We start from the raw sequence: 14,970 nt of genomic DNA on the forward strand, positions 1-14,970 counted from the left end.
CTAGGTATCTTTTTGTTTTTAATATTTACTTATTTGTGTGTTTGTTCATTTGCAAGCAGAGAGAGATAGACAGAATGGGTGTGCCTGGGCTTCCAGAATTCCAGAAGCATGTGCCACTTTGTGCATCTGGCTTTATGTAGGTTCTGGGGAATTGAACTCAGGTCATTAGGCTTTACGGGCAAATGCCTTGACCTCTGAGCCATCTCTCCAGCCGCTGCTATGCATCTTGAAAGTAAGGACCACATTTCCTTCTTTGTGTTGACAATAGAGTTGAGGACATCAGAACGGAAGGAATGTCTATCAACTGCTAGATTCATGGAGAACACACAGTTGGGCTGGGCACATTTGTAAAGTATGAACAGACGTCCCATTTCCTGTAAAACTCTGTGTGAGCCAAAGCAGAGTGAGTGTAGGCTTGTCACTGTCAAGTACCCACAAAAAGCCACGGAATTAGGGAGTAAAGAGCTATTCTGGTGAATGTCACAACTTGCATGCTAGCTCCAGCAGAGAACCATTCATCTCTGTGACCTGTCGACCCGAGCGTGGGGAGCTGCAGGATAGCATCGATGGGAAAAGCGCAAGCTAGACTCACACATAGTGCGTAACGGCTTCAGGTAAGGAATTTGGCAATCAACTGCAAATAGAGGCAGAGACGGCTGATGAACCATGGGCATAAACTTAACACGTTCTAACCTGAGAAAACAAGAAGAGGAAAACTACAAGAAGCCACCAGCCGGGGAAGTACCTCTCGGCACCGGTTTGCGGAGTTCAAGGACAACCTCCTCTACTTTATAGTCAAGTTCCACAGCTACCCAAAAACAGCTTGACAAGTTCCTGCTTTCAAGGCCAAACGAAGATCGGGTTTCTGAAATGTGGACTAAATCAATGTGGACTCCCTTCCCAAGGACTATGCCCACACGCCCTGGTGAGCGTTTGTTCAAATACTACAGTTGCAGTGGTGATTTTATTTAGTCTCGTTGTTCCTAAGACAAACACACATAACTTTAATTAAAGGCACATGCAATGCGGGGGAAACCATCTTGAAACAATTAGACTCTTCTACGGTAAGGTTTCAGGGTACTTACCATCCTCCCGCTTCCTCAAGCCCCATGGAAAGAAACCAGCCGGGGCCGAGGCCAGCCAAACCCGACTCCGTAAACACAGCCCCGAGCTAGAACTCTCAGCCCTGCTTGGGTTTTCTTCTTTCTGACCAAGACACCACCCTTCTTTTACTCTTTCCTAAATGAATTCCGGTCATTCGGCTGCTTTTACTTTAAAAAAAATATTTTTATTTTTATTTATTTATTTGCAAGCAGAGAGCAGGGAGATAGAGAGAAGAGAGCCAGACAGAGAGAATGGGCACGCCAGGACCTCCAGCCACCACAAACAAACTCCAGACACACGCGCCCCCTTGTTTATCTGGTTTATGTGGGTCCTGGGGAATCGAACCTAGGTCCTTTGGCTTCGCAGGCAAATGCCTTAACTGCTAAGCCCTCCCTGCTTTTACTTTTTTTACTTTTTTTTTTTTAACCTCCGCTTTGATCAGTCTTAAAAGAGGAAGTTTCCTACATAGTTTATCTTGCCCTGGCAGGAAAGAAACCATCCCGTCTAGTCACTGACTTTGGGCTATGACAGCTTCTGGACAATGACTTGGTCACCTCATTCTTGGGACTTTCTGGCCCCGTGGTTGGTAGAGGCTGGCTGCTTGTCTAAAGAAACCGTCTTCGCCATCTCCCACGTTAACTCAGTGCGAGGTGATTTAGAGGGAGCCCTCCAAAACAAGTGCCCCACTGAACACCAGCTCCGTGGCTCCTCTGTGCCTGGAGCAGTGGGAAAACCAAGCGAACCACATTAGCAAGACTCTGACTATCTGCAGGCAGACGCTGCTGTGTGGGACACAGGCCCTCCGGAAAACAAGGCTTTTCTCAAGTGGAGGTACCACAGGGGACAACAGCAAACAAAGTCTGGGCAGCTCATGGACATTTATTTTCACCCGAGAGAAGCTGGGAGCAGGCAGGAAGAGAACATTTGATGGGGCAAGGCGAGGGATGATGACCTTCAAATGCCCAAATCAAGATGTGCACTCACAGACAGGCAATTACAAAATAGGTTATAACATAAACGCTCTAGAAAATAGTCCTATATGTCTAATTCTGACATAGAACCGTGTGAAATGAAGGGTAAAGGCTAGAAGGCTTGCAGGAAATGCAGCCAAGCACAGGCAGAATGTGATGTGGCCTTCCCCAAACTACAGAACATCTCTTCCACGTTCACAAATAAACCCTCCTCCTGGCAAGCTCCACGGGGCTGGCCCAGCCAAGAGCAGCAGCTGAGGTGATTCAAGGCCAGCGCTGGTCTGTCACAGAGCCTGAGGACTCTGCCAATGCTACCAAACCAAAAAAAAAAAAAAAAGAAAAAGAAAGAAAACCTGGAATGAACAGCAATAACAGAAAGTTTTCCACAGTGTAGGCAAAACTTCCCCAAGTGTGCACTCAAGGTGGGAAGTGTAGGTTAGACTGAACCTCAGTTTGCAAAGGAGGGACAGCAGAGGCCAAGGGGGCGACAGCCCATGGGCGCCCACTGTTCAAGAGAACCCGCCACTCTGCACCACTGCAAGATGTCAGGCGGAAAGGAAGATGGTTCGGCCTCAGCCCCATCTCGTGTGACGGCCCCAGCCACTGGATTTGAATGGAGCTATGAAGCCAGAAAAGACTGAATTCTGTGGTGCCTTAAAAAAAAAAATTAAATGCTTATAGTAACCAGTTAATAACTTCAGTCCTCAAAAGAAATATCCCAAGCAGAAAAATGAGGTGCTGACAGACGATTACTTATGGAAAATTCTACACTGGAGAAAGAATGAGCTCCTCCCTTCCTTTTTTCATGAGTTCTTCCAATGTTCCACATATGTGTCATCAAAGGGGAAAAAAAACCATCCAGTTGATTCGCAAGGGCATAGGCAGAGGTGTCAGAGCAGTTTGGAGAGTTACTTCAGGGAGAGAGCTGTATTATATGGGTCTTGGTTTTCTCTTTCTTTTTTCTTTTGTTTTTAAGGTTTTAAAAATATTTTATTTATTTATATTTATTGGGTGGGGGGGTAGGGAGAGAATGGGTGCACCAGGGCCTCCAGCCACTGCAAACAAACTCCAGATGAGTGTGTCACCTTGTGTATTTGGCTTATGTGGACCCTGGGGAATTGAACCTGGGTCCTTTGGCTTTGTAGGCAAGTGCCTTCACCACTAAGCCATCTCTCCAGCCCATTTTTAAACTTTTTGTTGACAACCTCCATGCAGATCTTGTGGAAGTATGGGGACATTTTACATTCAAACCACAACCGTGGGTGTCAGCAGACATTGTGAGGTCATGAACACTATGGTCACTTTGTGTCTGGAAGACAGCATTGCAAAGCACCCAACCCTTCTTTTGGGGCCTTGACTTTCTTATCTGTAAAATGGAGAATAGAATTTCTACTCAACTGTTGTGCACACTTGTACCATTAAAAGGGCACTGAATGAACACTGAGACACGCTGCAACATGGATGAATCCTAAAAACATGCTAAGTCAATGAAGCCAGAGCAGAGGTACATATTACATGACTGCATTGAGATTTTTTTTTTGTTGTTTTTTTGAGGTAGGGTCTCACTCTAGCCCAGGCTGACATGGAATTCACTATATAGTCTCAGGGTGGCCTTGAACTCACAGAGATCCTCCTACCTCTGCTTCCCCAGTGCTGGGATTAAAGGTGTGTGCCACCATACCTGGCTACATTTAGATTTTTTAAAAATTCAATATATTTGAAATCCTGAAATCCATTCAGACCACAAGCAGATTCGTGGTTGCTAAGGGAAAGAGGGAACAGATTAGGGCTCACTGCCTAGTGGAGACAGGGTTTCCTTTCAGGGTGGTGAAAAAGCTGTGGTCATGGCTACACCACACCATGAATTGCACTTAATACCACTTAACTGTGGACTTTAAATCATTAAAATGCTCAGTTTTCTTATTTTTAAAATTATTTATTTATTTGCAAGCAAAGAGAGACAGAGGAGAGAGAGAGAGAGGGAGAATGGGCATGACAGGGCCTCCAGCTGCTGCAAACGAACTCCAGGTGTATGTGCCACCTTGTACATCTGTCTTACGTAGGTCCTGGGGAATCGAACTTGGATCATTAGGCTTTGTAGGCAAGCACCTGAACCACTAAGCCATCTGTCCAGCCCCTACAATGCTCAGTTTTATATGATGTGTATTTCACCACAATAAGAGAAGTCACCCAGTCATCCATTCCACACACAATAAACATGAACAATAAGAACAAATTTGTTTGAGGTACTCACAACCTTGGCTCAAATGCTAAGCTATAATTTTGATCTTTTTAGTGAAAATTGTCTTGGGCAAAACTATCATTAATATTTATCTTGCCTTTCCCTGGGATGACTATAAAAGCCTGCCTCATAGAAACACCCAGTATGGGGTGGGGAAGAGGAGTAGGTATAAAGAAGGCTATCCATGGGCTGGAGAGATGGCTTAGCGGTTAAGCACTTGCCTATAAAGCCTAAGGACCCCGGTTTGAGGCTCCATTTCCCAGGACCCACGTTAGCCAGCTGCACAAGGGGGCGCACACGTCTGGAGTTCATTTGCAGTGGCTGGAAGCCCTAGCGTGTCCATTCTCTCTCTCTCTCTCTTTCTATCTGCCTCTTTCTCTCTCTGTCTGTCATTCTCAAATAAAATAATAATAATAATAAAAGGCTATCCAGTGGTAAACTAAGAGGTCCAAAAGCCAACTGTCTATCACCGGAAATCTCAGGACAAAAGAATATTGACCCCTGAGCCACCCCTGGGCAAAATTCTTTGGTGCACATGTGGTGTGTTGTTGGTGTGTGTGTGCGTGTGTGTGTGTGTGTATGCAGATCCATGCACTCCACGTATGTGCACGCAGAGAAAGACACTGGGTGTCTTCTCCATAGTTCTGCTGCCACATTTCCCTGGGGTCTCTCACTTAGCGTGGCATTCTTCCATTTCACTAGCTGATCACAGAGCCTCAGGGACTCTCTGTCTGTGCCCTTCAGTGCTGGGGGCCTGAATTTTTTAAAAGATACTTTTTACTTATTTCAGAGAGAGAGAGAGAGGGACAGAAAACAAATGAACATCAGAGCCTTTTGCCACTGCAAAAGAGAAAGAGAGAGAAAGAGAGAGAGAGAGAAACACTCCAGAGGTTGGAGAAATGGCTTAGCAGTTAAGGCTTTTGCCTGCAAAGCTAAAAGATCCAGGTTTCACTCTCTAGGACCCACATAAGCCAGATGCACAAGGGGACGCATATGTCTGGAGTTCGTTTGCAGTGGCTGGAGACCCTGGCCTGCCTATTCTTTTTCTCCCTCTAAAATAAAAAAAAAGAAAAAAGAAAAATTTAAAGCCTGGTATGGTGGCTCTCGCCTTTAATCCCAGCACATGGAAGGCATAGGTAGGAGGATCAGCATGAGTTCAAAGCCACCCTGAGACTACATAGTGAATTCCAGGTCAGCCTGGGCTAGAGTGAGACCCTACCTCAAAAAACCAAAAAAATAAATAAAATAATAAAGTTTTTATTTAATTTTATTTTATTAAAGAAATGTTCAAGGATATTCTTTCAAAAAATATACTCCAGACACATGTCCCCCTTTGTGCATCTGGCTTTACGTGGGCGCTGGGGAACTGAACTGGGGACATTAGGCTTTGGAAGCAAGTGACTTTAGCCACTGAGCAATTTATTCAGCCAGCTGCCTGGCTTTTTATATGAGTGCTAAGGACTGAACTCAGGTTTTCATGTTTGGGAAGCAAGTATTTCTGCCTGTTAAGCTATTTTCCCTGCCCCAGGCAGTGAGGCCGATGGTCTGTGTTGCAACGAGTTAATTCTACGTTTCTAGTGTGGGAGCAGCTACAGACCAGACTTCCGTGAGACAGGCAGCGGGCCACAGTTTGCCAGCTCTGACAAGACTACATGGATGCTCACGAGTCCCTCTGAGAAAAGCACCTGTCACCCAAAAAGGATAAACGTGTTTCTTTCTTCCCCCTGATCCAACTACATTACCATCTCGCTTTATACTTACAATGACTGTAGCACTCATTTTACAAGGTGGAAGGGGCACTGAGATTGTTAAAGATTTGAGACAAGAGACATATGGCAGGCCATGGCATAAAAATCATACTAAACAGCCGGGCCTGGTGGCGCACGCCTTTAAATCCCAGCACTTGGGAGGCAGAGGTAGAAGGATCGCCGTGAGTTCGAGGCCACCCTAAGACACTACACGGTGAGTTCCAGTTCAGCCTGCACTAGAGTGAGACTCTACCTCGAAAAAACAAAAAACAAACAAACCAAGAAAAAAATCATACTAAACTACAGTGTTCATGCCATTACCTATTTATGTTAAAAAGAGGCAGTTTTCAGGCTGTAGAGGTGGCGTAGCGGTTAAGCGGTGGCCTGTGAAGCCTAAGGACCCCAGTTCAAGGCTTGATTCCCCAGGACCCACGTTAGCCACATGCATGAGGGGGCGCACGCGTCTGGAGTTCGTTTGCAGTGGCTGGAGGCCCTGGCGCGCCCGTTCTCTCTCTCTCTCTCTCTCTCTGCCTCTTTCTCTCTCTGCCTGTCATTCTCAAATAACTAACTAACTAACTAAATAATTGAATAATAAAAAATATTTAATTTAAAAAAAGAGGCAGTTTTACAATAGGGGTTGAGGGTTATGTTGTTTCTAATCTGTGATGAATTCATTTCCCATCTATCACCTGCTTGCAGTCTGGGTGCTGTTTGTGCTGTTACAGACCTTGGTTATTATTATTATTATTATTATTATTATTATTTTGGATCAAATACAGCCCCTTGGAAAAATTCAGTGTCAGATTTTTCTTCCAGTGCTGGGGATGGTACCCGGGCCCTTGGGCATGTGAAGTAAGCTCTCTACAAAAGAGCTGTGTGCCAGCCCTTAACAAGCAGATGGAGAAAGAAGCATTTCCTTACGCAGTCTTGCCCTCGCTGTCGTGCTTGGTGGCACTGGCCCCCTTCTTGCCCAGCAGCGAGGCCACCTTCTCGGCGTCTCCATTCTCCACGGCCTGCAGCAGACGGTCGTCGTTCTTGTTCCACTCATTGGTCTGCGGAGCGAAGTGGGAGAGGCAGAAAGAGTGAGCGGCCACGGCCACAGCCACGCGCCCAGCAGAGCCCGGGGCCTCCCAGCTCTGCCGGCCGGCCCCCATGGGCCGCTTTCCAACACACCTTCCCTTCGCTCTAGGGACACCCATGAAGGCTGATATTTCTTTTCTTTTTTCTTCTTTTTTGTTTTTTTGAGGTAAGGTCTCACTCCAGCTCAGGCTGACCTGGAACTCACTACAGAGTCTCAGGGTGGCCTCGAACTCTCAGCAATCCTCCTACCTCTGTCTCCCGAGTGCTGGGATTAAAGGCGTGCACCACCATGCCTGGCTAATAAGGCTGATTTTTCCAAAAGAGAACATTGAGAGGTTAATGAAATCCCCGGCCGTAAGAAAACTCTGAGATGAGGTTACTTTACTTGCCTTTAACTGATCTTTGAGAAGATGCAATAACTTAGAAAGACCTCGAGGCTGGCTTACTCATTAGCTAATCTCTAACTAAACTTGACAGCTGGCGCCTGCAAAGGCCGGCCTCGGACCTAGCGCACAGCTCACTAAGTGCACTGTGTTACTGAACGAAACTGGCCACCAGTTCAAGGATACCCCAGGATTTACACATAAGCGGCCCTCCATCTTTTTTTTTTTTTTTTTTTTTTTTTTTTTGGTTTTTCAAGGTACAGTTTCACCCTAGCTCAGGGTGGCCTCAAACTCACGGCAATCCTCCCACCTCTGCCTCCCAAGTGCTGGGATTAAAGGTGTGAGCCACCACGCCTGGCCTCTGTCTGTTTTGATGGCTACTCTTTCTGGCCTGTTTACCAGATCTGGATTGTTGGAGCCATATGTTGATTAAAAAAATTTTTTTTGTTATTATAAATTTATTTGACAGAGACAGAGAGAAAGGCAGAGAGGAGCTCCAGCTGCTACAAATGAACTCCAGATGCGTGTGCCCCCTTGTGCAACTGGCTAACGTGGGTCCTGGGGAATCGAGCCTTGAACCAGGGTCCTTAGGCTTCACAGGCCAGCGCTTAACCACTAAGCCATCTCTCAAGCCCCATACGTTGATTTTTAAGTGGCTGTCCAGGCTACTGACTCAACAAAATCTCACCAGAGACAAGAGTCCTTCTTGAGCAAGCTATGGAATTTCAAACAGCGTTGGGCAAAACCTCAGGTGCCATTAGCCCCAACTAAGCCCTCCCCACAGAATAAGTGTGCGAACCGCAGCCATGGTCAAAACTTTCGTGTGCACCCCAGCTATATTAGCCTAAAATAGATGCACACTGCCCTGTGAAATCCTTCCCTAACTACACTGACTACATGAAATGTGGACCGAGAAAATGAGAAGAAGATGAGATCTTAGCAAAAAGGGCTAGAAGCATTGAAGTGGAGGGACGGCCACACGGAAGGAATTTTATTATTATTTTATTATTCTTTTCTAGTCCTGCTAAGGCATTGCACTCTCCAAGGACAAACCGGATGACTTTAAATCAGTTCTACGTGGATCACTGGAGAGGCATTCAATTTCTACAACATGGCAAGAAATTTTGAGCCCTTCCCATGTGGTTTGGAGGACAAGGTCAAGTTTCCCCTGAGGTCTGAAGTCTCTCAAGCAATCGGACTGGAAACTCCTTTTCCCTCAAAACAGACAAAGACAGACAGCATGGCTTCCTACAAGTAAACCCCAGGAAAATAATATGCAATACCATTTGTGGTGGTTTGATTCAGGTGTCCCCCATAAACTTAGGTGTCCCTCCCTAGCTGGTGGCAATTTGGGAATGAAAGCCTCCTGGAGGTATGTATTTTTGGGGACGGGCTTATGGGTGTTAAAACCAGCTTTCTCTTGCCAGTGTTTGGTACAGTCTCCTGCTGATGTTGTCCATCTGTTGTTGGCCATGTCTACCCTCTGCTCATGCCATCGTTGTCCCCTGTGATCATAGAGCTTCCCCTTGAGTCTGTAAGCCCAAATACCCCGCGCCCCCCCCCAAGCTGCTCCTGGTCAGGTGTTTTCTGCCAGCAATGCAAACCTGGCTGCAACACCATTCAAGCTGCAAGTGCTACAGCTGCGGCTCACGGCCCCAGCGCGAGGGACAAGGACGGATGCTCCCCCAGACCAGAGGCTTTAGGGCTTGAATAGAGGAAGAGACGGTCCAGAGCAAATGGGGAAAGGCAGAGTGAGGAAAAACTACCACCACTTTTTTTTTTCTTTCCTAAACTTGGATGAAGGAGTTAGCTATTGCGTTCACCCTCCTCAGTAGCTTCTCCATGCAATGTCACCTGCCACGCCAGCAACTCCATGGCCAGGCAGGACATGAGATAAACCACACCCGAGAATCATTCCGGATGCCATTACTCTTGGCAATCCAGAAGCAAATTCCTCCCCGCTCCCACTCCATCCCTCCGCTGTGAGGGATCACGTTAAAAGCAAGCATAAGAAGATGAGAAAGTCATCTTGGTCAATCTGCTGCAAAAACAAACAAACAAAAAAAAACAAAAACAAAAACTAGGATTACTTGGATAAAGAAATGAAGTTTCAAATTCTGCCATCTTATTTCAAAGTGATCCATCCTTACTCCAGAACCACACCAGGCTTCTAAAGGAATGGCCGGGCATGGTGGAACACATCTTTCATCCCAGCACTCAGGAAGCAGAGGTAGGAGGATCACCGTAAGTCCGAGGTTAACCTGAGACTACATAGTGAATTCCAGGTCAGCCTGAGCTAGAGTGAGACCCTACCTCGAAAAACAAAAAAGACAAAAAAAAACAAAACAAAAAAATAGGGCTGGAGAGATGGCTTAGTGGTTAAGGCACTTGCCTGCAAAACCTAAGGACCCAGGTTTCAGTCCCCAGAATCCATGTAAGTGAGATGCATGTGGTGGCACATGCTTTTGGAGTTGTCTATAGTGGCTAGAAGCCCTGGCATGCCAGTTTTCCAATCCCCAGCCCCCCGTGTGTATGTATTTTATTTATTTAAGATCATATATATCTTATCTTATATATCTTAAATAAATAAAATAAAAACAAGAAAACTGAAGACATCAAGCGTATCCCATTTAACAAGGTGAACATCTTAGGAAATGTCTGTCTGCTGCACAGATGTGGGTGAAGGCTGGGACATAAGCTACTTTTCAGTGGAGCAGTACAACAAAACACATTGAGGCAACTGTTTTAGAACACTCTGTCATCCCACCACCTACACAACGACTCACTTCTAAAGCCTGCTCAAACCCTGCAGGCTCTCGGGCCCTTCCTGGTGACCTCTCCCTGCCATTCTGCTCCACCATGTCCCTAAGCGTCCACCTACTCAGCTCCAGTGAAGCCCACAGTCTAGACCTGATGAAAGATCACATGCTGGCTTTTGTTCAGGGGTCTGCGTGTGCTTATATTGTCTACCATCTTCAGTTCCTTGAAGACACAACCACAGCCTTGATTCCTACATCCCAGCTGCCTAGAAAATGCTCAGTCTTAGGCTGGAGGGATGGCTTAGTGGGTTAAGGCGTTTGCCTGCAGAGCCAAGGGACCCAGGTTCAATTCCTCAGGACCCACGTTAGCCTGATGCACAAGGGGGCCCGCATGCGTCTGGAGTTCATTTGCAGTGGCTAGAGGCCCTGGTGCACCCATTCTTTCTGTCTTTCTCTGTCAAATAAATAAATAAATAAATAAGGAGGAAAAAACGAAGAAGAAAAAAAAATGTTTAGTCTGTGCACACTTCCTCTGGGTTAACCCAAACCTCTCTTGACTTAGCAAATGCTTGTACTTTCATACATAAAACTCTCTCATTCTCTTGCAAACAATAATTAAACCATGTTTCAGTCCTCTTAATTTATTTTACAGGCTAAATAAATCCAACTCCCTTAGCCTTTTCCACAACAGGCCAGTCTTCCAAGATTTTAATCATGTGTTTACTTTCTCCAAAGTTCTTCATGACTGGGGAGCCTCATAAATCCAATCGGGGATCCAGTGTGTCTCACTGTCACGAGAACCACCTGGGTGATGGGTGACTCTGTAGATGTACATGTGTCCATACTGAAGATTCCGACCCTGGGATCTGGAGAGGGCCCAGGAATCGGCCAGCTGCAACAGTTCTCTCACTGGTCCCATTCAGGGACATTCAGAACTGATACTAAAGCTAAGCAGATAATGTACTGGAACCAATTTTCTTCCTCAACAAGGCCTTAAAAGTGGGTCCACTGTCTCCTACACAAGCGTAGTAAACGTTAGGCTTTCCCTCAGAGATGAAAGTGCACTATGTTCATATGCCATTGGACAGTGTTACCAGCACTGTTCACAAGAGGCAAGAATTACAAATGCTGTAAATATCTCATAACAGAAGATGGAAAAAAAAATAAAAGAGATTACAAAACAGCCAGGTGTGGTGGCGTACGCCTTTCTTCCCTGAACTCGGGAAGCAGAGGCAGGAGAATTGCTGTGAGTTTGAGGCCACCCTGGGCTAGAGTGAGAGCCTATCTTGAAAAACCAAACCAAACAAACAAAAAGCCCAGACAGTCAGAGGGATGTCATTCACACACAGTGAAAATGGACAAACAACTAGCTACAACTATGTGGAAGGTTCTTAGAAAAATGCTGTTGAAAGGAGCAAGACACACACACAAAACCCCACAATGGGTCTGCATGTATGTAAATATGAAATCAGGGGAAATGGAACCACATTGTTTAGGGGTGCATATATAGGTGATCAAAGCATAAAGAAAAGGGTGGGCAAGGCAGGAAGAGTTGTCTGTGAGCACTCCGGGGCCTTGGTCTGGTTCAGTCTGCTTAATGACTCCACAGACACTCACTTGATAAGTATCTGTTAAACTGTACATCCGGGTCTGTTTCTGCATAGGTAATCAATGAACCACATGTTTCTCCTCTTCATTCTTTTCCCTTCTTCACACGCAGAGTAAAAACACAAGCTGTGTGTATATCACTTTCTCATCAAGTTGTTTCTTTATGCCTATTATAAAGGAAAACCTATTGCCAATACTTGGTTCTTAACCTTTTAGAAGCCTCATAAAGCCACATGGAGAATCTGATGATTCTAGGGGCTGCTATCAAGCTCATGCATGTTATACATGCAAACCTTGCATACAATTTCAACCCCCTCCCCCCAGCTTCAACAGCTATATACCCTGGCTTTAGAAAGGGACAGGTTTGGAAGGCTGGAGAAATCGCTCAGCAGTTAAGGCACTTGCCTGCAAAGACTAAGGACCCAAGTTCAATTCCCCAGTGTCCACAGAAAACCAGATGTACTAAGTGGTGCATGCCTCTGGAGTTCATTTGCAGTGGCAAGAAGACCTGGCATGCCCATGCATTCTCTGTGTCTGTCTCTCTCTTAAATAAATAAATACATAAATATTTTTAAAATGGGGCCAGTGTGGTAGCGCACGCCTTTAATCCCAGCACTTGGGAGGCAGAGGTAGGAGGATCACTCTGAGTTCGAGGTCACCCTGAGACTACATAGTGAATACCAGGTCAGCCTGGGATAGCGTGAGACCCTACCTCAAAAAAATGGGAAAAAAAAAAAAAAGGGCAAGGACAGGTTTCAAAGTCAAGAGTTGCTGAGTTCAATTTCCAGCTCTACCTTTTTCCCTCTTGGGGGTCTGGAACAGGCCAGTGAGTCTCCATTGTCTTATGTGTAAAATGAAGGAAATTCTCCTGAGGTGTATCAAGTGCAATGGACATAACCGGCCTGGCACATACCAGACACCCTCAAAAGGGTGATCATCATTTTTCTTGTGTGTGGTACTAGGGACTTAGCCTAAGGCTCTTAATTTATTTGAGAGAGAGAAATAGGCAAGTGTGTGTGGGGGGGGGAGAGAGTGGGCGCGCCAGGGACTCCAGCCACTGCAAACGAACTCCATAGATGCATGCGCCCCTTGTGTATCTGGCTTACGTGGGTACTGGGGAGTTGAACCTGGGTCCTTTGGGTTTGCTGACAAGCACCTTAACTGCTAAGCCATTTCTCCAGCCCCTTCTATGGATCTTTTAATAACTACAATAAGTATTTTAATATCTTCAGTAAATATCTACTTTAACATTTATAATCTGACAGTCCATTATGAATAGAGAGGCAGGTGACACCTTAATGCACATTTTCTCCTAAAAAAAATCATATTTTAAAGGACCCTGGGGATGACTTCATGGACATGAAACTGTTGAACACAACTCACTTTTCCAGGAGACTGTTAAAACAGATGCTGTTTCAACAGAGCACGAAGCCACATTTGCAAGTTCAGGAAGCCATATGTTACGCTCCACAGACATGTGTAATGTGTCGGCTATGAAGGCTGCATGTGCGAAAGGCAGACCATACTCGCAATGTGGGCTCCCAGCATTCCTGCTAATATATCACAAATGAGATTTTTTAATGGCTGGCCGGTAAGTTTCCTATTCGTCAAATCATTTCCAAATGACACCCACTTACTTGAGATTTTTCCCTTGAAGCCTAGTCTTTGAAAGGCTTTCCTGCCTCTGTCCAGGGGAGCAAATGTGATGTCAACTGTGTGATGAATGCTGAGAGACTTTGGCAACTGGTAACATCTGCCCTTGGCCAGACATGGTATCATCTTTTATTTAATTTTTTAAAAAAATATTTTGATTTAATAATGGAGAACTGAAAAGCCAGTGGGAACCCAGTGGCCACAGGCATCTGGCAATGGGCAGGCTTAATGTCTGAAATATTCCAGCCCAAGCTGGGCATGGTGGCACACACCTTTAAACCCAGCACTAGGGAGCAGAGGTAGGAGGACTGCCATGAGTTTGAGTCCACCCTGAGACTACATAGTGAATTCCAGTCAATCTGGACTAGAGTGAAACCCTACTTCGAAAAAACATATATATGTCAGTCCAAGCAGTTATCCCGTGGCACAAGGGAAGAGGGAGAAAAGCAGCAAGAGAGAAAGGAGTGTTTCTTAGACTTTCAATAGGAAGGATGCTGCGGGCAGATCCCTCACAAATTGGAAGAGTTCTTGTGTGAGTCTGCTGCTGGACCAGGCACTGGAAGAAGTCTATTTGAGAAATTATCTTTGGAAACATTGTGTCTCTCCTTCCAGTACACTTTGCCAATACAATCAGCAAGATGAAGTTGAAAGGCAACGTAAACAGTGTTTGCACCAGGAAGGTTTCAGATTCTTCCTGCCCAGAAACAAACAGCACACGCATCAAAATTTTAAAACAGAACAGATGAGCTACGCGCCATATGTAGTTCTCCCGGTAACGACAACAGCCGATACGTATTAGTGTCTATCTACTAGACACAAAGCCACGTAGCGTATATGGGTGTTTACACAGACAAGCGACCCACCCTCTACCGTTCACTTACGCATTCATTCAACAAATAATTGACGTTACTCAGTTCCTTTTACAATGACCAGCATACCCTTGACTGAATTTTCTACGCGGTTATCACAGAGAACTTTCCATATGTTTCGTGACTTCAGACCCGCACTATACTTCATTTTCTTCTAAAGATTATTCGCATGCCTTGACATAGCCTCTGCTATTCACCCTGAGATCTATCCTTTCTAATGGGCCAGGTCAGTAGTTCCTGAGGCCCTTTCCACATAAGTGCTCAATGCTCTGCTATGGATACAACTGCAATCACCTCCATCCAGAACCCAGCAAACACTGCGACTTACCAGTGCCTACCGCTGACTGCCAGCTTCTCTTACACAGCTGTCATTGGATAGTAGTCCTAATTACTGAAGTAACTGGAAGGTCTGATGACTCCCAGTGGACTGCAGTCCTACAGAATGGCCAGTGGCCAGCATGTCTTTCTTTGGTCAGCACTAAACCTCAGCCCCCACCCCGATCCACTGCCCGCCAGATAGTAGGGGCTGGCTGCAGAGCTCTTCACTGAACCA

General features: G+C 45.7%; 1 protein-coding gene across 3 annotated transcripts in view; it reads right to left on the reverse strand.

Annotated features, from left to right (window-relative positions):
- Window positions 1-14,970, reverse strand: part of Rai14 (retinoic acid induced 14) — a 171,260-nt gene that overhangs the window by 67,456 nt on the left and 88,834 nt on the right. For all 3 annotated transcript variants that reach the window (XM_045132332.1, XM_045132331.1, XM_004652602.2), the window contains exon 3: window positions 6,987-7,117. In XM_045132332.1, the coding sequence (XP_044988267.1) occupies window positions 6,987-7,117 (131 nt within the window). The remainder of the gene's footprint in view (window positions 1-6,986; window positions 7,118-14,970) is intronic.

This window comes from Jaculus jaculus, chromosome 13 (genome assembly GCF_020740685.1).
Source record: "Jaculus jaculus isolate mJacJac1 chromosome 13, mJacJac1.mat.Y.cur, whole genome shotgun sequence".
NCBI classification, from domain to species: Eukaryota; Metazoa; Chordata; class Mammalia; order Rodentia; family Dipodidae; genus Jaculus; species Jaculus jaculus.